Raw genomic sequence first — 23669 nt, 5'->3', positions numbered from 1 at the left:
GGGGTTCATATTACACCTGAGCCGGGGGTGTTCGTGTCCCTGGGGGGTGGGTCCTGGTCCTTGCCCCTGGGCGCTGGGCCCCGCCAAACTTCCAACATGGCCGAGCCTGGTCGGGCCATATTTATAACATCCCTTATGGGCCGCCCTTTTTTCCCCGGGGTTCCCCCCTCCTGGGCGGGGGCGGCGGGCCCCTGCCTTGCTCCTACCTGGACCAACCGTGGGCCGGGTGGGTGGCTGCCTGGAGTGCGGAGCGGGTCTCCCTTGGGGGGTCCTGGCTCGTACCTGGGGTCGGGGCGGGGGGATGCCCGGAACTCCTGGGTGGTGGTGGGGTGCTCGTCTGGGGCTGTGGGCGTCCCTCTCCGGTGGGGCCCTGCGTTGGGCTCTTCCGGCGCGGCGGGGGGCTGCTTTCCTGGCTGGGCTGGGGCGGCGCTCTCTTTCCCTCTGCGCCTCCCTGCTCTCTGGCTCTGGGGGCCTCGCGGCGGTCCTGCTGGCCCTGGCCTGGGTGGCGGTCTTGGTCGCCCGGGGGGCGGTTGTTCCCTGCCTGTTCCCGTGTGGCGCTGGGGGAATTCCGGCTGCCGCTGCTGCTGCGGCGGGGGTATGGGTGTGGGGGTGGCTGGGCGCTCCTCCTCCTTCTTTTCACATTCCACCATCCATTTTAGAAGAACATAAACACTCACCTGAGCACAGGTGTTAGCTCACCTTTGCACTAATAGTTTGCATGATTGAATGAATGAAAGATTTCACACTAGTTGGTTTAAAGGCATAAGTATGCGTTCGTGAACACTATCTGTTTTGTGTGCATGTTGACATGTGGACATTTCTGCGGCTAGCAGGTGTGTTGATAATATTTGAGTGTGTGTGAACAGGCCCCGCCCTTTTTGTACTACATTTGAACCGTACCGTAACGATAAACAACCAGTAAACCTGCCTGCTCTATGCTGCTTCATGGTCTTACCCCCCTTCCCCTCCTATTATCACCCTCCTACCCCCCCCTCTCTCTAACGTCCCTCTCTCTTGTTCCCCTCTTTCCTTTTCCGTCCGGTCCAACACCAAAGATTTTCAAACATGATTGAAATTAATAAAGTTTGGCCTCAATTACAAAAGGGGTTTATTCAGACATACCTTTGGTTTGTCTGAAGATGAATAACCCCTCTTGTTAGAATAAAATATGTCCAACACAAGAGGCCCTCAGCTTTCATCTGTTTGCCTAGCTGTTGGACAGGACAAGTTAGAAAAAAAAAAAAAAAAAAAAAGCAGCATTTGGAACAGAACTTACGCTAAAAGAGCCCAAAAATGTGTTTATGATTGTAACAACTAACAAGCAAAAATATCACAGATAATGCAAAGAACAACAGAAAAACATGAGGTTGACGGCTGAAAGACCGAAAACAGCGCTGATGAAGTCAAGCTTCACTGAAAAGATGTTTAAGGTTTAATAAAGAATTTCTAAGGAAAGTGTACGGCATAAACTGATTAAAAACTACTGAGTGTATTTATTTGTTTGCTTTCTGTTATTTAGATAATAAAAAATGATGGTATAAAAGTAAAAAAACTGAATCAGAGAACATAACCTTTTCAAAAAAGCAACAAACATGATTGTTTTCCTACAGTGAATTCATGTTTACATCAGTACTACCTATTTATAATCAATAACTGATCAAATATCAAACCTCACACAGAAACAGCTCTTCTCCAGGCCCAGTCGCTGATTGGCTCACATCGACTCACCTGATCTCCCCGAACACGGATCCGGCCCGGATGGTGACGAACACCGTCTGCAGGTCGGGGCCGCCCACTACTTGCACCTCCCCCTGCTTGATGATGTACATCTCCCTGCCGATCTCCCCCTGAAACACGCAGCAGGTGAGAAGGCAGCCCAGGAGCTCCGCCCACAGGCCGACAGGTGGGGCCTCACCTTCTTACAGACGAAGTCTCCGGGCAGGTAGACCACGGACTTCAGCCGCGTGAGCAGGTCGAACACCATCTGCCTGTCACAGCCCTGAAAACCAGATGCACACGTCAGCACACACACACACACACACACAAACAACTGCCACACACCTCAACATTCAAACACACACACACACACACACAAACAACTGCCACACACCTCAACATTCAAACACACACACACACACACACAAACAACTGCCGCACACGTCAACATTCAAACACATACACACACACAAACAACTGCCACACACGTCAACATGCAAACACATACACACACAAACACACACAAACAACTGCCACACACGTCAACATGCAAACACATACACACACACACACACACACAAACAACTGCCGCACACGTCAACATTCAAACACACACACACACAAACAACTGCCACACACGTCAACATGCAAAACATTACACACACACAAACAACTGCCACACACGTCAACATGCAAACACATACACACACAAACACACACAAACAACTGCCACACACGTCAACATTCAAACGCACACACACACACACACAAACACACACAAACAACTGCCACACACATCAACATTCAAACACACACACACACACACACACCCCCACACAACTGCCACACACGTCAACATTCAAACACACACACACACACACACACACACACACAAACAACTGCCACACACGTCAACATGCAAACACATACACACACACACACACACACACACAAACAACTGCCGCACACGTCAACATTCAAACACACACACACACACACAAACAACTGCCACACACGTCAACATGCAAACACATACACACACACACACACACACACACACACAATCAACTGCCGCACACGTCAACATTCAAACACACACACACACAAACAACTGCCACACACGTCAACATTCAAACGCACACACACACACACACAAACACACACAAACAACTGCCACACACGTCAACATTCAAACACACACACACACACACACAAACAACTGCCACACACGTCAACATTCAAACACACACACACACACACACACACACAAACAACTGCCACACACATCAAAATGCAAACACATACATCAACACAAAAAACCCTGCATACATTATCACAAACACACAGCAACATGTGAACCCACACATAAGCACAAAAAACACAAATTTCAACACAATAAAACAGACACAAACACACAACAACTGCCAGATAAAACAACACGCAAACACAGGCATTAACACAAAAAAACACACACGTCAACACACAAACGCATGTAAACCCACACATGAACACACACTCAAAAACAAACACAAACAAACAAACTTCATGAAACAATCATACACAAGCAGATACAAAGACACACAAACGCGTTTCTGACCTGAAACAAGGCGACTTTGCTGACGATGGAGTAGTTGACGTCCACGGCGATGTCCAGCCTCATCTTGGCCGGAAGCTGCACCAGCAGCTCCTGCTCATCTACACATAAACACAGTGTGGCTTTGAACTCAACACGAGGCGTTCAAGAGCACCGCTCTTTCTACTTGATGTTCATTTCTAAATGTGAGCATCAGAAACATCAAGAACATCAAGTCTGTGAACCAAAGGTGTGACAGTGTTGCCATGACAATGACTGTGACATCACAAAATCCCCTAAGGTGAATTAACAGATGAAGAGAAAGGAGGGGGGGCGAGGAGAAAGAAGTGAAGAGAAAGGAAGAAGAGGAGGGATAAAAGGAAGGAATGATATCAAGACAGAAACAAATGAAATGAAAGAACAGGAAGTGTGAAAGAAAAGAGGAACCGGAGGCGAGAGCAGCGAGTTTCTTACCCAGCATGCCCTGACTTTTCCAGGTGTAGTCGTACCAGGTCTTGATCCGGTTCTGGACTTCTCTGGGAATGTTGTAGGAGTTCATGTACTTGACGGTGCTGTCCATGCAGGCCCGGTAGTAGTTCTCGCCAGCTGTTGCCGCTCCTACAACATCCCTCATCTGAAGCAGAAAACCCCAACTATGAAGCTCACAGACCCAGAGTGACGGAGCGCTGTCCGGAGTGGAGACCGGTTCCGTGGACTGACCTGACCAATCATGATGGAGAACGCGAAGACCCCAACAAAATAGTTGATGAGCTGGAAGCAGATCTCAAAGACGGTGGTGGGGTCAGGCAGACCTCCGATGGTGATCAGGGTCTTCACAGCGAAGTAGTAACAGCGGATGTAACTGTGAATAAAAAAAAAGTTCTTGTGAAGACTTGAACGTGTGCTGCACTGCAGACTTCCATCCAAACCCAGGATCAGCCGTTCTGAAGTCCAACTGTCCCAACATTCTCCTTTTTGTCTCCACCTTCTAGCTTTGTTTTCAGAGGACAGATGGGACCAAGAGCCAGAATCAGGATTTACTCTGAACTAAGCAACGACCACAGACTTGGACTTGTTCTTAAGGAACATGAATCTTCTGAACATCTGTGGTGATGAGCGTTCTTTCCACATCTGAATGTCATAAAGTAAAACAAAGTAGAGAGTTGTCTTTAAAGACTAAACCAGTAAATTACAAAGATGCTTCGTCAGCTTCCACTGTGGTCAGACATCTTTCCCGGTGGGTTTGGAGCTCTGATCATGGTTTCATTTTCTGTTTTAGTTCCTTCTCCATTCTTTCTCAGAATTATTGGAGGCTTTTCCTGTTTAGTCGGAACCAGAGCTGCCCAATCTGGGTTCTCCAGATCTACCACCCTACCTGTTTTCCAGACCTCTCTGCAGTGATTTCTGCTGATTCACCTGACCCAGGTGTCTCCACATTCTGATTGACTGAGCACACCTGGTCCAGGTCAGGCAGGGGGGTAGATCTTGAGGATCTAGGTTGGGCAGCCATGGCCTTCACCATTCTTGCTTCCATGTTGGAACAGACCTCAGGGGTTCCCTCTCTGCGGTTCTCCATCAGAACAGCGAGGACGAGTTCTTACGCGTTTCCTTTTCCGTCGTAGACCCACTTGGTGGAGCCCAGTCCTTCATAGTCGGAGCCCCAGTAGAAAAGGCAGGCGTTGATGTGCAGCGAGTACAGCAGGTAGGTGGAGGTCCGAATCACTCTGACCACGACAATAGAAGGCAAAGGAGACGTGGAGACAGAAGAGGGTGGTTAGAGAAGCAACCATCAGCCCTGACGTCCACACTCTTCATCAATGATGAAGCTGTAGAAGCATGGACGCTGTCAGAGGCATCAATGTTCAGTGCATGCGAGGGTAAAGGCCTCAGTCCCAGCTGTCCATGTGGGTGATGAAGGCTGTCTGCAGGTAAACGATGGTCAAATCTATATGAAGCACGCTGGTGGACCTCATGAACCATGAAGCTCATAGACCACTCAGTAAACCCAATGCTCATGCACCTCATGCACATTTTTTTCATGCACGGTTCAACCCGTGTGTGGTTGCACACGACTACGGCAAACGGACGAGACGACGAGGGGAACCTGATGGTGAAGTGAGGTTGGATTTATGGAAAAAAGAGCTGAATACTGGGAGATGTCATGACAGTGTTTAGTAGGTTGTAACGATTCATCAATGAATCGATTTATCCAAGCAGATCGATCTGTCTGTGGTGGATTGTTAACCAAATCGAATCGACCAATGCCATGAAAAAAATAATTGCAAAATAAAATAAATCAAATCGAATCAATATTGGAAAATACCATGTGGATTGACGTACGGTAGGTTTATTTGACTTTTTTCTTTTTTTTTAACTTAGGTTTATTTTATCGAGTACATCGCTTACACATTCTTTAAATGTGAACGGATTTAACATTCATTCTTGTTTACTTGTTTGTTTGGACACATGTTTCATTTACACTTGATGACCTGGAAAAATACAAGGAATCCGGAAAACTTCACCTTTTCGTCAAACCCTTTTTACGTGAATTTAACGTGAATCAAAGAACGAAGCTGCTGTTCTGTTGGCTCTGACGGTTTCGATGTGTGACTTTCCTCACCTGTAGATGTACGCCTTCTTCATCACTGCCTCCATCCTGTCGTTGAACTCAAAGAAGACCATGTACTGAAAGGGGGGACCAGCGTCAGACGGTCATTTTCTGAAGAACCAGAGCTGCCGTTCAGCCAACGTCTGGATCTCACCTTCAGCAGACGTGGGAACCGCAGCAGAGAGTTCACGCCGGTGAAGACGTAAAAGATCTCCATGGGGAACAGACTGATGACGTCCATCTGAGCAGAACACAGTTCAAACATGACAAATGTGGAACCTTCTGGTTCTGTCAAACTGTCAGTCTGGTTTGGTTTGAGTTGCAAACAAGTTTGGGTGTCATTGTAAATATGCTAGCGCTGCTAACGTGTAGCTGTGTTGGACTAAGTTTTTTTCTATGTGTTACTTTTTTTAAAAACTTGTCCTGTCCAACAGCTGAGCAAACAGATCAGAGCTGAAGACAGATTGTCTGTAATAATAGGAGGTTATGGATCTACTGACACATGAGGGGTTTATTTGTATAAACCCCTTTTGTATTTGACGCTTAACTTTATTCATGTTATGTTTGCAGACATTTTTTGTTGGACCAGATGGAAACAAAAGAAGACATGGGTTTTTATGTGTTACTAACAAGCTTTGAGTTAGACTAACATATTCTGCTTTTTTACATGTTGCAAACAAGGGCAGGAGTTACGAGTTACGAGTAAGCTAACATGGCTAACGTATAGTGTGTCACAAGAATTACTGTTAATAAAATCTGACTGAATGACAGACGGACTGATCTCTGACTCTTTTGTCTCCCTTAATGCCCCCAATCTATGAGACTAGTTTGAATTTAGACCATTCACTGACGGTACGCCTTATAATGTGCAAAATATGGTACATAAGAAATTACGTGGAGCCAAATATAGTTCCCCGTAGACCGCGGTCCAGGTGAATACTGGATTCTGATTGGTTGCAGGGTCTATTAAAAAGTAATAATGGGCCTCCTAAAAAAGAAGTTCTGGTCTCATATCCTGAATATTCTAAATGATTGTCCTAGCCTAAACACCAGTTGGTAACCATAGCAACAGTTTCATGTTTGAAACACCAGAAGAAGCAGGCTCTCGAGAAGAAGAGGGGGTTCTGATGGCTGGAACAGTTGGATGCAGGGAGGAGCTTGAATGAGGGTAAATGTGCGCTCACCTTGAACCTCTCAGTAGTCATGTAGTTTTCTCTCATGTCTTTTTTGTCGCACTGAAAGTAAACAAAGGCATCTCAGAGAAGAAGTTCCGAAGGATCACATTCAGACAGAAGTTCATCCCTGAGTCTGCTGACCACGATGTCTCCTCCACGGACAAACTGCAGCCTCGGCTGGAAAATGACCATGTCCAGGATGTAGATGAAGTCGCAGGTGTAGTCGGCCAGCAGCCACAGATGGATATTCTCCGATGTCTGGTAGGGAAACGCCCACCGGACAGGGATCAACCACACGTTCCAGTTCCAGGCTGCCACCACGCAGAAGAGCCAGATCACGTAGATCAGATCTGTGGTGCAGATGGGACAAGACAGAAGAAGCTGTGATGTTCCTCTGCTCCACGTTGTGTCAGAGACAGACAGACGCTCTCACCGGTGAATGGGTCGATGCTGGACGGGAAGCGGTAGTCCAGGATGGCTCTCAGCCAGTCTGGCATCGGGGGAAGTTTGGGAAGTTGGGGGAGTTTCAAGGGATGTCCCAAAATTTCAAACTGGAATGGTTCCACCTCCTCTTCCTCTGCTGCTGCCGAGGTGTCTTCCTTCTTCCCCTCTCCTGGGGGAGGAGGTGGAGGAGGAGCAGGAGGTGCTTTTGCTGGAGCTGCAGACAGAACAGAATGATGGTCAAACATCTCAACACAGGTTTCATCACACAGCAGAGACGTGCAGGTCCTGAGAGCCACCGTCTCCTTCATTCAAAAATGTCCCTGATGCTCATCTGAGTTTGGTGTTTAGCCAATCAGAAGCTGAGGGGCGGTAAAGATGGAGGACAGAGTGCTCCAGGCCTGAAAGTGTGAGAGCAGTAAGGGGACCCCTCTCAGGAAGGAACACCTGACTGAAGATCCAGGTGTTGATGACCTCACCATGATACTCCCCCCTCAAACCAGCAGCTGATGGATGGGGGGGAGCCGCTCTGCAGCACTTAGGCTGCCAGAGCGGGAAATCATGTGTTTGAATCCACAGTTCAGTCATTGGTGAAACTCACAGGGAAGGTCTTCTGAGTGACCGAGGCAGAGGGCGACTCGAAACGTGATTGGCCAGTAAACATTTCTGTAGTGAGTCCGGATTTCTGTCTTTCAGGTCCTGATTTCTGTCTTTCAGGTTCTGATTTCTGTCTTTCAGGTTCTGATTTCTGTCTTTCAGGTTCTGATTTCTGTCTTTCAGGTTCTGATTTCTGTCCTTCAGGTCCTGATTTCTGTCTTTCAGGTTCTGATTTCTGTCCTTCAGGTCCTGATTTCTGTCTTTCAGGTTCTGATTTCTGTCTTTCAGGTTCTGATTTTTGTCTTTCAGGTGTCTTGGCTCTCAGGTCTGAAAACCCGTTTATAACGGAGTAAAATGTGAATTATTTCCGTGTTTGGAAGATGAGAAACACAACGGCATACAGGCGGTTGGACTCTCCTCCTCGGATTCGTCCGGGTCCAACAGGCGGTCTTTCTGCCGCTCTGTCCGACCTTTGAAGAGAGAGACGAGCTCGTTGAGACGCTCCTGCACCACCACGCTGCCGATGCTGGTGGCGGACTGAGGTCGCATCCTGCAGGACGAGGACAGGATGTCACAGCTGAAGGAAAACAGGAAGTTCAGCAAGCGTCTGAAAGCCTGTCTCACTCTTCGTCTGCCGCCAGCAGCTCTCCCTGAGTGGACCAGGCCTTCAGGCCGACCTTCAGCAGCTCCTCGTCTTCCTCGTCTGTGGATGGGTCGGCCATGCTGCTGGGGAGACAGCAGAGAGAGGAAGAACCTTTTTTCATTCTCTTATTCAACCCAACGTGAACTCCAGCGTTGAACCTTCATACTGAGGCCTCTGCAGTCAGAGATGCAGCTCCGTGTTCTCACTGCTTATTCTCACCCACAGCAGCCCCCCCCCCCAAAAAAAACAAAACAAACAAACCCGATGACATCATCACAGTGGGAGAAACCATAAAAAAGAATAGGGCCAGAATTACATATGGGGCTCAAATATCTGAGATATCCAAAGAAAGTTTTGAAATTATTATGGGATGGCCACAAAACCTACAGCTTGGCAGCCATTTTTGTGTGAAATTTGGCAGTTTTTACATTGTTGCAAAGACAACTTTGGGTTGACTGATCTCCATGGAGTTTCACGCACACACCACCAGCCAAAGTCCACAACCACAGCTGAAGTTTTGTTGACCTTTGACCTCAGGAAGACGCCGCCATCTTGACTAAAAAAAAATCCCCTTAAGACCATGAAGAAAAGCTTTTAGTCCGGCTGGTCCTCTGATGATCCTCGCTGAAGAAGCTCCTGCAGCTCCTCACTGCTCCACCTTTACCCAGCATGCATTTCCAACCTTCTTTGTGGGTCCTGCTTCTTCAGATTCACACTTTGACCGTTTGGTTCTCCTCCAAACACACGGAGCTCACAGGACCTCCTCCCTTTGGTCTGAGGAACCTCATCCAGAGTTTATAGGAATCTTCTGATCTCGTGAAGTTTTTCTTCTCCTTTTGCAGAAAAACCAACCTGTGTTTTGTTGTTCCCAGATGGAAGAGCAGCTGCTGCTTTGCTAACATCGTAGTTTTTTATGTCTAATGAAAATAATTAGAGATTTTATTATTTTTCTTCACCTTTACCACATTAAATTGTTCCTTTCTTTGCACTTTGATGCTTGATGCCCCAAAGTTTATCTCATTGCTGTCATTCCGTCTTTGCTTTCTGTTGTTTTGGAAAAGCAGAGCGTCTGCTTTGTGGTTGTGACGTTTGTCTGTGGTGACCACTAACATACCAGGAAACTTCAGGAATCTGAAGAGCAGCCACGGAACACAAACCTCTGGACTCCTGGAGTCTGACCTTCAGGCTCCACAATACTGAAGATGAAACCAGAAGCTGACAAACACGCCCCCCTCAGGCCACAGGGGGTGGGGCCGTTACCTGTATTCTGGGATTGCCAGGGTGTCTGCTTCCGGCTCTGGCGTGGTGATAATTTGGGGGATGTTCAGGGTGCGTCCATTCACCACTTTCTGATCCACATCTTCCACTGTGAGCAGCGGAGCCTCAGCCACACCTTTGCTGCAGCTCTCTGAGGACCAGACCAAAAAACAACGGTTGGACTTCAGGTACTGACCGCCGCCGTCACGAGCCTTCACTGCTGAAACACCTAAAGTTTCCCTGAAACTCTTTCAGAAAAGATTTCCAAAGGGTGTGAGAAACGCTGTGACTTTAAGGATCTTCATCAGGCTTCATTTATTTGTATTTTATGGCTTAAAGAGGAAACCCCCAGGTGTCTAAAGTGATGCTTCAGCCTCCGCCTCACATCCAACCAACAGGTTGGTGTCTCTGTTCCTGTTTATTCACCGTGTTGTTTGATGTTTGTAAATGGAACTTCTGGTCCAGTATGATCCATCAAGAAGAAGAAACTTTCTCTGCATCAACTGCTCAAAGTTTTCTGAGAGGTTTTGGGCTCAAATTCATGATTGAGAAGCTGCAGCTGTTCAGCGAACTGTCTGACTCCGCCCCTAAAGCCAGTTACTTTGAACAGAGGCGGACGGACTTGGCTGACCAGGAAGACGATCTCTCTACTGGGTTTTATGTAGCCACTAAAAGACCCGAAACCATGAAAAAAAAAGCAAGCAAGCTCAGTTTGGGGTTTACAGGCTGGCTTTTATTGAATTTGCATGTAAGAGTTGAAAAATAGAATATCAATCTATGGATTAGGAGTTCGTTCATTGCTATTTCATTCACAAACTAAAAACACCAAAGTACATTGGTAGAAAATGTAAACATCTAATGTTAGCGCAGACTAACATGGAACCAATGAAAACAAGCACAACAGTTATTTATGGATCACATGGTCTTCTGAATTCCTTCAAATGCTTTTTTTATAGAAAATACCTTCTAGTTTCTTCTCACGGTTTCCAAATCATTTTTTTATCCTTTATGCTGATTTTTCTTCTTAAATAAATTAAAGAAACTAAACGTCACATTCGATGCTCCGGACAAGCCGACAAGATCAAAAACTTTTACGGATTTATTTCTGAACCTGAAGAACAAAAAAGATCAAAAAGACGCTAAAACATTTATTTATACTTATTTGATGGAGCTTCATTTGTGAACACAGCTGAAGAGGATCAACGTCTTAAAATAATTATAATTTAGCTGTTTAAACAAAGGAATCCCTCGGCAAACAAATACTTAGCCAAAACAAGACTAAAATGCTCATTTTCCTTCTAAAAATGCTAAAATAATCCCGTGGAAAGCTGGCCTCATGAACATTTCTGTCCTGAAATACATTTTTACTTCCTGAAGCCTTTCATATAAAACTAAAAGTGAAAGAAGTTTGAATGTCTTCATTGCAGGGAAGCTTCAGAACTCGTTACGAAGAGAGTGATTGTCAATTCCTGCAGGCAGGTACAGCTTCAGTGTTAAAGGGTTAAAACCAAAAGTGGGTGGAGCCAAGTGCAGTTCATCAAGCAATACTTGGGGGGGGGGTTGTAAAACCATTGATTGTATCTGAGAACTGGAGTGAGAGTGATGTCATCTAAAGAAAATGGTTTAATTCCCGCTCCAACTGAAGTAAGTCAATCCATTTCTTCTTGGTACGTACGCCGCCATGTTGGATCCAGACGCCATCAATGATTGGTCCAAGTCAGTCTGAGTCAATGTTTCAGTGAAAACCACTCAGCCAATCAGGAGTGAGCTTGTTGAAGACCACACCCCTACCACTTAAAAGCGAGATTCTGGAGAGAATCTGTCAAACATTTTGAACGTTGGGCGTAGGACCCAGCAGGCTCCGCCTACTTTTGTTGAGGCGTCTGATCTGGGCAGTTTTTAACTACAATAACTTGAACTACAGAAAAAATGTAAAAAAATTAGGATTATAAAAAACATTTCTTCTCTATAGAACTCGCTTCTCTGAGGCAACAGGTACTTCCTGTTTAGAAGGACGGGGGGGGAGGTGTCACTCAGTCCAGTTCTCTGATACAGTCATTGTGTTAAACCATACGATGATTTCCTGATGATGCAGAATTACAACCATAAAGCTGGAAAAAAACCTAAGGTCACCTGACCGGACTGCACATCCACCGTTTTTATATTTTTCAGACAGAATTTAGTCTAAGGGACACAAAGATTTGTAAAGAAAGTAAATGAGGATTTGAAGTTACTATGTTTGCAGACGATTACGTCGTTATTTTAATGTGTATTTTTTTTTTACAAAGCAAATAGATTTCTAACTTTTCTTTTCCTAATTCCACAAAATATTTATCAAGAAATGAAACAAAATAAGACCCTATTTGCTTCCACGTGATTAAACTTGGGTTTTTGAGTCTAAAATCCCTCTTTGACTTCACTAAAAATGGGCAAACCTCAGAACCGTCGTAACTGCTTCTACAAGAATTGGTTATTTAATCAAAAAATTAGTTTTTCTGCAATTAGAAGTTTGAGAAATCAGATCATTTCCATCCATTTGAGTTCTTTAAAGTGTTAGAATATGGAGGTTTTTCTATGTTATTATAAATACAAGCTTTTAGGAACTTCCTGTAAATTAACGGCAGATTCATTTCACCATAAAGGACAGAAGGGATATTATTTGATGTGTTTCTATAAAGTCTGGAGACCAGCTCGCTTTAGGAGGATGTAGGTGATCTGGCTCCTGACGGACGTTTACATTCTTCTCTGTGGTTTTCATTTGTGAAGTGAAAGGTAACGTTTTTATGCAGATGATCCTGTGATCTTTTGTCAGCGTGTTGAGTGTAACACGTGATGGGTTGCAGCTGTTGAGCACTCATTGGTTCTTCATCTGGAGTGAAAGCGGCGCCCCACATAAACCGTCCTGACACAGTGATGTCACGTTTGACCTTCAGCTCGTTTAAAAACCCCTTCAGAAGTTTTCTTTCACATAACTGAGCATTAAAGCGAACAGCAAAGCCAGTGACAGCGCACATTACTGTAGCATGCTTGAAGCGGGACTGCAGAGGATCATGGGATTGATTTCAAGGAGGTTGTGTCTGCTAGCTTTGGCACGTTGGTGGTTGTGAGCTGGAAAAACAAGGTGGGGTTAAGGCTGCTGAGCATGCTGGGAGGTGAGGCAAGCGAAGCGGCTGCAGACGTTCCTGCAGTGCTGCTGGGCCTGCTTGCTGAGCTGCGAAAGCCGCTGGGTCAGCTTAGCGAGGTCTGGAGGCGGGGCCGGCGTGGATAGCGTGGGGGGGTGGAGCTTGTGGTCGTGCATCAGCTTCTTGCAGCTCTCCAAGCACTCAGCAACGAGCGGGAACTGAAGCAGAAAGCTTCTTACGGGAGCACAAATGTCAGGAACTGGATGGAGAAAGATCGGGAAGAACATGAGAACCGTACAGGACCAGGCGGGTCAGAAACAGAACCTTCCTCCTCCATCAAACTCATCACAACAACAAAAGTGTGGAAATCACAAAAACTACGGAAACATCTCCAGAACTTAGATCTTTGTTGGGTCTTTGGGTCAAAAGGTCTTTTCAGCTCTCACCTCCACATCCAGCTTGTTCTGCAGGCTCTGCTGCGCTGATCTGAGAAGAAAAAAACATCACCGCCATCTTTAATGGAACGATTGTTCCTCTTCTACTTCCAGCCAATCAGAGTGCAGGACGCACCTTCTCAGTGGTAGAGGGAGGGGCTTCTGCAGGCTGGGGCTCTGGCTGTTGGGTGACGGGACTCTCGAGGTCTCTGCTTTCAGATGCTGGCTCCACATCTGTAGAGGAAGGGGCGACTTGGTCTTCTGCTTCAGTGGGCGGGGCACATCCTGCCTTATGCGCCTGAGTCAGAGCTCTACCATCATCATCAGCCGGGCAGATGTCCACCAAGCATCTCGAGAAGCAAAGGACAAAAACCAAACATGGAAAAGCTGTCGAAGAGGAGGACGTTGATCTGCAGTTTTCCTTGATCTAGTGAAGACCCCCCCCCCCGTGGGGACGAGTTTAGGTTGGTTTGAAAGATCTTTAATAATATAATGAAGATGATAATGGTCAACATTTAAGCCCCTCCTACTCCAAGCTACTCGAAGCTAATGATCAAAACCAATTTCTGTTTCAGAATGATGGATTCTGGGTAATCTTGTTGAGTGCCAATTGAGAAACAATTGTTTGTTTGTTTTTTGAAGTGTTTTCTGTTCATGTAGAACTAAAGACTCATTATCTTTTCAGCTCAGAGATTGTTAGACGTACAGCATTCATCTTCTTTCAGTGAATCTCCTGAAAGCGAGTCCATCTTCCTAAAAACCTTTAAGACTTACTGAGCATCTACAAGCATCTACCCGTGTGCAAGAGCCACATTAGCCTCTAGGTGGGGTCCCTTTCAGAAGCCCCACGTCTTTCTAATCTAAAGCTTCGTGGGTGCAAAAACATCCTCACTGTTTTCATCAAACAAAGCAGGAATTACGGCTGTTGAACTGAATAAAGACTCCACAGAATCTATTTGGCCCAGTCGTCTTTCAAGACCAAGTAAAACAAAAAAAACTGAAGGACTTTCTGGCAGAAAATGGAAAATGTAGAAAATTACTCAATGAAGGTAAACAGAAGGTAATCAATTCAATTTTATTTGTATAGCCCAAAATCACAACAACAGTCTGTTGATGGTTAGAAACCAGATCTCATCTCCAAACTGGCTTCACAGTTTCTCCAATAAAATAAACGTCCTGCCGTCAACCAAGACGGAAACGGTTTCTGTAGAGGATGGGCCACAAATCAGCTGATTACACCCCCCACCCCCCAGCTTTTTTATAATTTTGAGTTAGGTCATCAAGAGAAACCCCTTCCCAACTTACAGCGTAAAACACAACAAATACAAGAACAAACAACAGATCATTCTGGTATTATCAGCTAACTGATGTACCAGAGGACACTGCATGCTGAATCAGCTGAGTGACAGCTGTCACGTTCAGACTAGCCCACCAGTAGAGAAACAGTTTTAGTCACTTTCACCACGTTAAACATCAAACTCCACGGAGGCCGCGTTCTCCAGACAGACCTTCCTGTTAGATCCTCCAGAGAGAACCGGTTATCCGTTTAGGCAGTTTCACACTTCTCCTCTACTTCAGGTCTATGCTCCAGTGTAAACCTGGATCACCTTATCAATAAAACTGAGAGCTGCTGTCCAGTCAGGTCCTGTACTGCTGTTTGACCATCGTTCACCAGAGTCCAGCTGTCACAGGTTGGCGACTTCCAGCCCCTCTCTCTTCCTCTTCGGCTCATTTCTCCCATTTTTTCTCCTCTTCTTTACTGGTTTGCTGAATTATTGGTTCGGTTCAGGAACTCCTGACACACCTGCAACCATCTGCACCCCCCCCTGACTTAATTAAAGACCGTTTCTGTCAGCCCCTGCCCGCCTGTCCGTCAGCTAACATCTTATGGTACTGAAACCTCTTCTTCTTTCTCTTTCGGCTTTTCCCATCAGGGGTCGCCACAGCGAATCATCCTTTTCCACCTCACTCTATCATGGACATCTTCTACCCTAACATTAGCCAACTTCATGTCCTCTGTTAAGACATCCATATATCTCCTCTTTGGCCGTCCTCTTGCCCTCCTGCCAGGCAGCTCCATCTCCAACATCCTTCTACCAATATATCCACTATCCCTCCTCTGAACATGTGATATTTACTGATTGCCTTATCCTCCATCCATCCATCCATCCATCTTCCTCCGCTTATCCGGGACCGGGTCGCGGGGGCAGCAGACTGAGCAGAGATGCCCAGACTTCCCTCACCCCAGCCACTTCCTCCAGCTCCTCTGGGGGGTTCCCGAGGCGTTCCCAGGCCAGCCGAGAGACGTAGTCTCTCCAGCGTGTCCTGGGTCTTCCCCGGGGCCTCCGCCCAGTGGGACATGCCCGGAACACCTCTCGAGGGAGGCGTCCAGGGGGCATCCGGAATAGATGCCCGAGCCACCTCAGCTGGCTCCTTTCGATGTGGAGGAGAAGCGGTTCTACTCCGAGCTCCCCGCGGGTGACCGAGCTTCTCACCCTATCTCTAAGGGAGCGCCCAGCCACCCTACGGAGGAAGCTCATTTCAGCCGCTTGTATTCGGGATTGTATTTCCTGTCCTGGGTTTTGTGTGTAGATCACTGTCACTAGAGACCCAATGTTCACAGTGTGGTCTACTGTGTCTTCCATAGTCTTTAGAGCATAGACCCATTGGCCCACAACAGGCAAAGTCTTTTTTGGAAGTGTCATGTAATCATTGTTCTAATCCTTGTTCTTATCTGTGAACTTTATCTTGGGCAAAGTTTTTGTGAAGCGGACACGTTTCTACTGCTAAGTGCTGTTATGGAGCTAGCTGCTTTTGCTATTGTCTGCAATAAATCTTTGCTTTTCAATAAGAAAACAAGTCTGTCTGTCTGGTTGTCTTTGGTTCCCTCTGGAACCAGAGGTCTTGGTGAGCTTTCTTACCAGGCGCTGGACTACAGGTCGGAGTTTCAGATTGACTGACTCAGAAAGCTCAGCAATTAAAGCAACACAAACAATAAAACTACAAGATTCAAGCTCAGTCAAAAAGAGGTAAACATCAAGGATTAGTAAAAGAAAAAAGAAATATAAGAATATAAAAAACCCGTAAAAAAAGTTAGGAAGCTTTAAATAAAGATGTCATGATAAATAAATTCTTCTTTCTCTTTGGGCTTTTCCCATCAGGGGTCGCCACAGCGAATCATCCTTTTCCACCTCACTCTATCATGGACATCTTCTACCCTAACATTAGCCAACTTCATGTCCTCTGTTAAGACATCCATGTATCTCCTCTTTGGCCGTCCTCTTGCCCTCCTGCCAGGCAGCTCCATCTCCAACATCCTTCTACCAATATATCCACTATCCCTCCTCTGAACATGTCCAAACCATCTCAGTCTGGCTTCTCTGACTTTGTCGCTAACACAGGCAACATGAGCCGTCCCTCTGATGTACTCGTTCCTTATCCTGTCTAACCTGGTCACTCCTAAGGAGAACCTCAACATCTTCATCTCCGCTACCTCCATCTCAGCCTCTTGTCTCTGTCTCACTGCTACCGTCTCTAACCCATAGAGCAGAGCTGGTCTCACCACTGTCTTGTACACCTTTCCTTTGAGTCTTGCTGGCACTCTTCTGTCACACAACACTCCTGACACTTTCCTCCACCCGCTCCAACCTGCCTGCACTCGCCTCTTCACCTCTTTTCCACACTCTCCATCACACTGAACTGTTGACCCCAAGTACTTAAACTCCTGCACCTTCTTCACCTCAGCCCCCTGTAACCTAACGCTTCTACCTTGATCCCTCTCGTTCAGACACATGTATTCTGTCTTACTACGACTGACCTTCATGCCTCTTCTTTCCAGAGCAAACCTCCACCTCTCTAGCTGTTCCTCCACCTGCTCTCTACTCTCACTGCAAATTACAATGTCATCCGCAAACATCATTGTCCAGGGAGATTCCTGTCTTACCTCGTCTGTCAGCCTGTCCATCAGCATAGCAAACAAAAAAGGACTCAAAGCTGATCCTTGGTGTAGTCCCACCTCCACCTTGAACTCCTCTGTCTGACCTACAGCACATCTCACCACCGTCATACTTCTCTCATACATGTCCTGAACTACTCTGACATACTTCTCTGCCACTCCAGACGACCTTATACAGTACCACAGCTCCTCCCTCGGCACCCTGTCATACGCCTTCTCTAAATCTACGAACACACAATGCAGCTCCTTCTGACCTTCTCTGTACTTTTCCATCAACATTCTCAAAGCAAAAATGGCATCAGTGGTGCTCTTACGGGGCATGAAACCATACTGCTGCTCACAGATCTCCACCTTCTTCCTAAGCCTGGCTTCCACTACTCTTTCCCACAGCTTCATTGTGTGGCTCATCAACTTTATTCCTCTATAGTTGCTGCAGTTCTGCGTGTCACCCTTGTTCTTAAAGATCGGAACCAGAACGCTTCTCCTCCATTCCTCAGGCATCTTCTCACTCTCTAAAATCCTATTAAACAACCTTGTTAGAAATTCCACTGCTGTCTCTCCTAAGCACTTCCATACCTCCACAGGAACGTCATCAGGACCAACGGCCTTTCCGCTCTTCATCCTTTTCAGAGCCTTCCTAACCTCATCCTTTCCAATCTCTGCTACTTCCTGCTCCACAACAACCACATCTTCCTCCCTTCTTTCCCTGTCATTTTCCTCGTTCATCAGCTCCTCAAAATACTCCTTCCATCTTTTCTGTACACTCTCCTGGGTTGTTAGCACCTTTCCGTCTCTGTCCTTAATCACCCTTATCTGTTGCACGTCCTTCCCATCTCTGTCTCTCTGTCTGGCTAGCCTGTACAAGTCCTTCTCTCCTTCCTTTGTGTCTAACCTGTCATATAGCTCATCGTAAGCTTTCTGTTTGGCCTTTGCCACCTCTCTCTTCACTCTACGCTGCGCTTCCTTGTACTCCTGTCTACCTTCCTCAGTCCTTTCTACATCCCACTTCCTTTTAGCCAACCTCTTCCTCTGGACGCATTCCTGTACTTCCTCATTCCACCACCAAGTCTCTTTACCGTCTTTCCTCTTTCCAGATGACACACCTAGCACCTTCCTACCTGTTTCCCTGATAATCTCTGCTGTAGTTTCCCAGTCATCTGGAAGCTCATCCTGACCACCCAGAACCTGCCTCAACTTCTGCCTAAATTCCTCACAAGTTTCTTCATTCTGTAGCTTCCACCACTTGGTCTTCTTTTCTGTTTTCCCTCTCTTCTTCTTCCTGACCTCCAGAGTCATCTTACACACCACCATGCGGTGCTGTCTGGCTACACTCTCTCCTACCACCACTTTGCAGTCATTAACCTCTCTCAAATGACCTCGTCTGCATAGGATGTAGTCCACCTGAGTACTCCTACCTCCACTTCTGTATGTCACTCTATGTTCCTCTCTCTTCTGGAAGTAAGTGTTGACTACAGCCATTTCCATCCTCTTCGCAAAGTCCACCACCATCTGTCCCTCCAGATTCCTTTCCTTCACACCAAACCTGCCCATCACCTCCTCATCACCTCTGTTGCCCTCACCAACATGCCCATTAAAGTCTGCTCCAATAACAACTCTCTCTCCTCTGGGGATACTCTCTACGACCTCATCCAACTCACTCCAGAATCTCTCCTTCACTTCTAACTCACAGCCAACCTGTGGCGCATACCCACTGACTACATTCACCATCACCCCTTCAATTTCTAACTTTAGGCTCATCATCCTGTCTGAGACTCTTTTCACCTCTAGAACACTGTTTACAAACTCCCCCTTCAGAATCACTCCTACCCCGTTTCTCTTCCTATCAACACCATGATAGAAAAGTTTGTATCCTCCTCCAATACTACGTGCCTTGCTGCCCTTCCACCTTGTCTCCTGCACACACAGTACATCTACCTTCCTTCTCTCCATCATGTCTGCCAGCTCTCTGCCTTTCCCTGTCATTGTGCCAACGTTAAGAGTCCCTATTCTCAAACCTATGTTCCTGCCTTTTCCCTTCTCTCTCTGGCCACGGACCCTTCTGCCTCCCCTCTTTCTTCCACCAACAGTAGTCAAATTTCCACCGACACCCTGTAGGTTAACAGCATCGGTGGCGGTCGTTGTTAACCCGGGCCTCGACCGATCCGGTATGTCTAAAGTGTTGTGGATGATTCGCATGGTTATTTTGGCAATTTTTACGCCGGATGCCCTTCCTGACGCAACCCTCTCTATTTATCCGGGCTTGGGACTGGCACAGAAGTTACTGGCTTGCAACCCCTGTGGCTAGATCTTATGGTACTGAAACCACCTCCGGTAAAAGACTGGACTTTTCCTGGTTCCTGATTCTAGTCATCTGATCAACTCTTTGGATAATCGTCACCTTTAGCACAGGACTGAGCACCACCCAAACCAGTGTCTGGGTTAGGGTTAAACCCCCCCCACCACCACCACCACGACTCCAATACCTTAGCTATGTGGACAAAACTCCTAAAGGATGCAAAGTCCTCCCTGACTCACAGATTTTCTGGTAATCTGATGACAGCCTAGGAAAGGGCGGGGCTTCAGCTTCTTCTAAAAGCCATAAATCAACAGCAGGCCTGATGGCATCTAAGAACAAGCAGAAAGAGTAGCGGCAGACACTGGCGCCTCTGTTGCTGTTCTACCACAGCCTTGCAGCTGTTTCAAGCCCTCATCTAACCAACTTACAGATCCATGATTTTATCCTCCTCCTGAATTTTATTTTCCTCTGAATTTTTGTTTTGGCTTCCTTCACTGTCCTCCTGCAGGTTTTGAAGCCTGTGCGAATGAACACAACCAAGAAGGTAAGTGAATACCAGCCAGACGGTTCAACTCATCACGCTTAACCACATTCAGATTTTTCCCCGCAAACCTTCGACTCTGGGTTGCCAAACCAAATTCTTACTATCCGCCAAAAACTGACCTCATGAACTGATAGAACATTTCAGATCTTTGATGGAATCTGCAAAGAGCAGCGAGGAGAATCTCTGAAAGTCAGACTTACTCTGGTTCATCTTCATTGTCTTCCTCCAGGATGTTGGGCAACCTGTTCCAGGCAACAACACAAACTCAGCTCAAGGTTTTTCTCTGATCCCCTTTTCTGTCCAACATTTTGGACTCACTGGTCATTGGGCTCTGGAAGTGTTTCAATGACAATCTTTGCCGATTGCTCGACTTCCAGCTGTCGAACGGCCTCTTCAGCTGCTTTCCTGGCCATCTCCTCTGCAACTCGAGCTGCCTCCAGACGCTCCTGCTGCAGCCTGAAACCGAGACAAACTCCATTTATGCATACTAGTGTGTCATCTGCAAAGCCGTGCATCTAAAAAAAATCAGCTCCTTACACATGGACACAAAGGAAAACTGATGTTTGAAAATTGGTGCATTCATTCTCCACAACCAGACATGAGAAAAGTATGTTAAGGATTTGGTCTCTAACCCTTGTAAAGGCGCCACCTTGAGTCAACGAGTGTCATAATAAATAAAAGAAGATATTTTTACCGCCAAAAGACGTTTGCAAGAACAGCAATCCCAGTTTGTTCCATGTGCAGTCTGGTACGACGGACCACGATGAGCTAAACAGGTTTTTATAACTTCAAATATTGTCTCTTGGCTTGTTCAAAAGATGAAGAGCTGCTGACCTCTCCTCCATATGAGCGAGGACCACCTCCCCAGCTTCTCTCTTGATGCTGTCCACCAGAGGAGTCAGCTGATCCACCTGCGTCTCTGCATCGTCCATCTGAAACCATTCACAAACATTTGCTGACTGCACTTCAGGACAAAAAAGCTCCAGAAACGGAATCAAGTTCTTGAAATGAACGCGTTCCAATGATGATCTGGATCTAAGCAGGTTTTACTTTGCTTGATGGTGGTGCCAGTCAGCTGACTGGGCTGTCGTGTCTCCATCTCTACAGTCTGAGGTTAAATGGATTCAATTCCTTCACAAAAATGATGATCCCAAAGTGCTTCTCAAAGAAAAAACGGCAAATTCCCAAAGCAGAAGCTGAATGGGATAAAACTCTGGAAAGGCATCAAATGAGACTCTGACTGAAACATTTCACAGTAAAACTGTTCACACTTAATTAGATATTTTTAGGAAGTTACTTTTTAAAATATACAAAACAGAATGGAGTCTTATTTTTATCTTTTTGGTTTGTCAGAAGGAATAATAAATGATGGGTGTGGCTGAGAGTTCAGGACCTCAACAACCGCAGGACAACCTTAAAGCTGCTGGAGGTGACGTCACACTGGCAGAGGATTACAACATCTCTGTCTGCTTTGGAGTCACTACACCAGAGGTGGACCACAACAGAAAGCATATCAGCAGAATGTTTGCATGTAGTTCTCCATCTGCGTTAATTTCTCTTTTATTTTGACAGAAGGATGGCTGACCACAGAGCGCGTCATCATTTTTCAAGATTTTCTAGAGATCCAAACCTGAAGTTCTAGTGTCTTCTGTAGGATCATGAAACTAACAGAACCTTTTAAAGCTGTTTTAGGACATTTAATCTGCTATGAACAGGTTACATTCTGATGTCATCTGTGTTCAAACTAACAGTTTTATTTTCAGGCACCTTTTTGGACGGCGGCTGATTGCTTCTCGGTTTGGGCTCTTCTTTCCCCTTCTTGGCTTCATCTTCTTCCACGTCCTCGAGCAGCAGGTCTGTGTTCTTCTGAATGATGCTGACTGAGCACAACATGACAGCAGAGACCAGCCGGGTGATAATCTGGACACGTGTGTTCCTTGTGCGGTCCATTTAAGGCCCCAGCTTTCATTGTCCAACTTCTATGAACTCAACGGGAGCTACTACACTAACAATCTTTAGGAAAAAGGGAAATCCTTTCATTAACATCTTTATACAGTAGAAAAGGTTGAACGAACAACATTTTACAGTGAGATATTTCTATTGGAACAAATAAACCACACAGTCATCCATCAACGTAGGGGCGAATCGATAGGAGAATGGGACGGATGCAGCAGGTCATGTAGGAGCCAAAACTGTCTGTTTAGTTGAATGCAGGCGACTTCCTGTTTACTCTGGCGCGGTGGGGGTGTCACTTGGGGAAGATAACGGTGATTATAAGTGGGGTTCAACTGTTCCCTCGTACTGGAATGGACGCCAGTTGGAGCAGGTCGGACGGGAATGTGAACCTTTTGTTGACCGCTTTCAACGCCAACGTCATCAACGCTAATGCTTGAGAACCCACTGTTAGCATTATGGTTAGTGATGATCATAACAACTGCACTTAAACCCACTTTAAGACTTATAGCCACTTGTGGGCGTCATCAATGGCCATTGATTGATGGATGGGAGGGCCGCGAAACATGTTTATTGAAACGGGTCTGTAGCTGCTGCATGTTTAATGAGGAAATGGTTGAATAAATGGATAAGTGGATGGACAGATGAATAGGTTAACTGTTGAAGAAATGAATGTTGGATGGAAAGCTAATAGATGGATGGCTACATTGGTGGATGGATGGTATTAAACAAGAAAAACACAAACATTCCTCAACCACAGGACGTCACCTGGATGAATGAGAACTTTCACTGATGGGCAGATGGATGAAAGATGGGTTGAGTGCTAAACAAACTGATTGTTTTGTTGGTTGACTGACTGGTTGGTTGGTTGGCTGGTTTAGACAAAATCACCACATGGTTTGTTTTTTTCTCCAACAGGGCCTTTATTTTCCTGCATTGCTGTCCTCAGATCAGCCAAAACCTTTCAGAACAGAAGCAGCTCGGTGGAACTACAGCTCTGCGGCCTCCAGCTGAACATGCAGCCCGCTGGAGTCAAAGCAGTTTGAAAACGTCCCGCAGCAGCTCAGTGTTCCATGATCACGCATCTTCCTAAGCTGAATGCCACATAAAGTCCACATTTTACAGTTTGCGAAGCGTCAAAGCTGAGAGCGGCGTGAAAGCAGCGCAGCATACGAGCTGGACAGGACCGGACCACGACGTCCGCCTGTCCCTCAGTGTCAGCGTGAGCGACTCTGTCCCGGGCTGTCTTCTCCTTTTATTTTAAGGGGCTCTGCTTTCCTTTCCTTCCTGAAACAGAAGGAGAAGAGCAGCCCGGTTAGAGTCCACCTCAGCGCTGACACTGTCTGCTACAACCA

The 23669-nt window shown here is 46.3% G+C and overlaps 1 protein-coding gene and 1 long non-coding RNA gene across 4 annotated transcripts in view; one reads left to right on the top strand and one right to left on the bottom strand.

The window, feature by feature from the left end:
• The window catches only part of LOC110014661, a 10993-nt gene extending 4326 nt beyond the window's left edge, over nt 1-6667 (top strand). The window contains exon 2 of the long non-coding RNA XR_002873007.1: nt 5916-6667. This is a non-coding gene — a long non-coding RNA (uncharacterized LOC110014661). The remainder of the gene's footprint in view (nt 1-5915) is intronic.
• The window catches only part of LOC101162268 (cyclic nucleotide-gated cation channel beta-3), a 45729-nt gene that overhangs the window by 5275 nt on the left and 16785 nt on the right, over nt 1-23669 (bottom strand). For all 3 annotated transcript variants that reach the window (XM_023953764.1, XM_023953762.1, XM_023953763.1), the window contains 21 exons: nt 22129-22241; nt 21196-21293; nt 20680-20817; nt 20562-20603; nt 20246-20335; nt 13703-13916; nt 13579-13618; nt 10014-10161; nt 8735-8836; nt 8512-8660; nt 7506-7730; nt 7214-7422; nt 7082-7132; nt 6052-6138; nt 5910-5974; nt 4891-5013; nt 4010-4151; nt 3764-3923; nt 3314-3411; nt 1916-1999; nt 1729-1847 (listed from right to left, as the gene is read on the bottom strand). In XM_023953764.1, the coding sequence (XP_023809532.1) occupies nt 1729-1847; nt 1916-1999; nt 3314-3411; nt 3764-3923; nt 4010-4151; nt 4891-5013; nt 5910-5974; nt 6052-6138; nt 7082-7132; nt 7214-7422; nt 7506-7730; nt 8512-8660; nt 8735-8836; nt 10014-10161; nt 13579-13618; nt 13703-13916; nt 20246-20335; nt 20562-20603; nt 20680-20817; nt 21196-21293; nt 22129-22241 (2497 nt within the window). The remainder of the gene's footprint in view (nt 1-1728; nt 1848-1915; nt 2000-3313; nt 3412-3763; nt 3924-4009; nt 4152-4890; nt 5014-5909; nt 5975-6051; nt 6139-7081; nt 7133-7213; nt 7423-7505; nt 7731-8511; nt 8661-8734; nt 8837-10013; nt 10162-13578; nt 13619-13702; nt 13917-20245; nt 20336-20561; nt 20604-20679; nt 20818-21195; nt 21294-22128; nt 22242-23669) is intronic.

This window comes from Oryzias latipes, chromosome 3, assembly GCF_002234675.1.
Source record: "Oryzias latipes chromosome 3, ASM223467v1".
Lineage (NCBI taxonomy): Eukaryota > Metazoa > Chordata > Actinopteri > Beloniformes > Adrianichthyidae > Oryzias > Oryzias latipes.
Note: the sequence above shows the minus strand (reverse complement) of the source record. Positions and strands in the feature narration are given on the sequence as shown.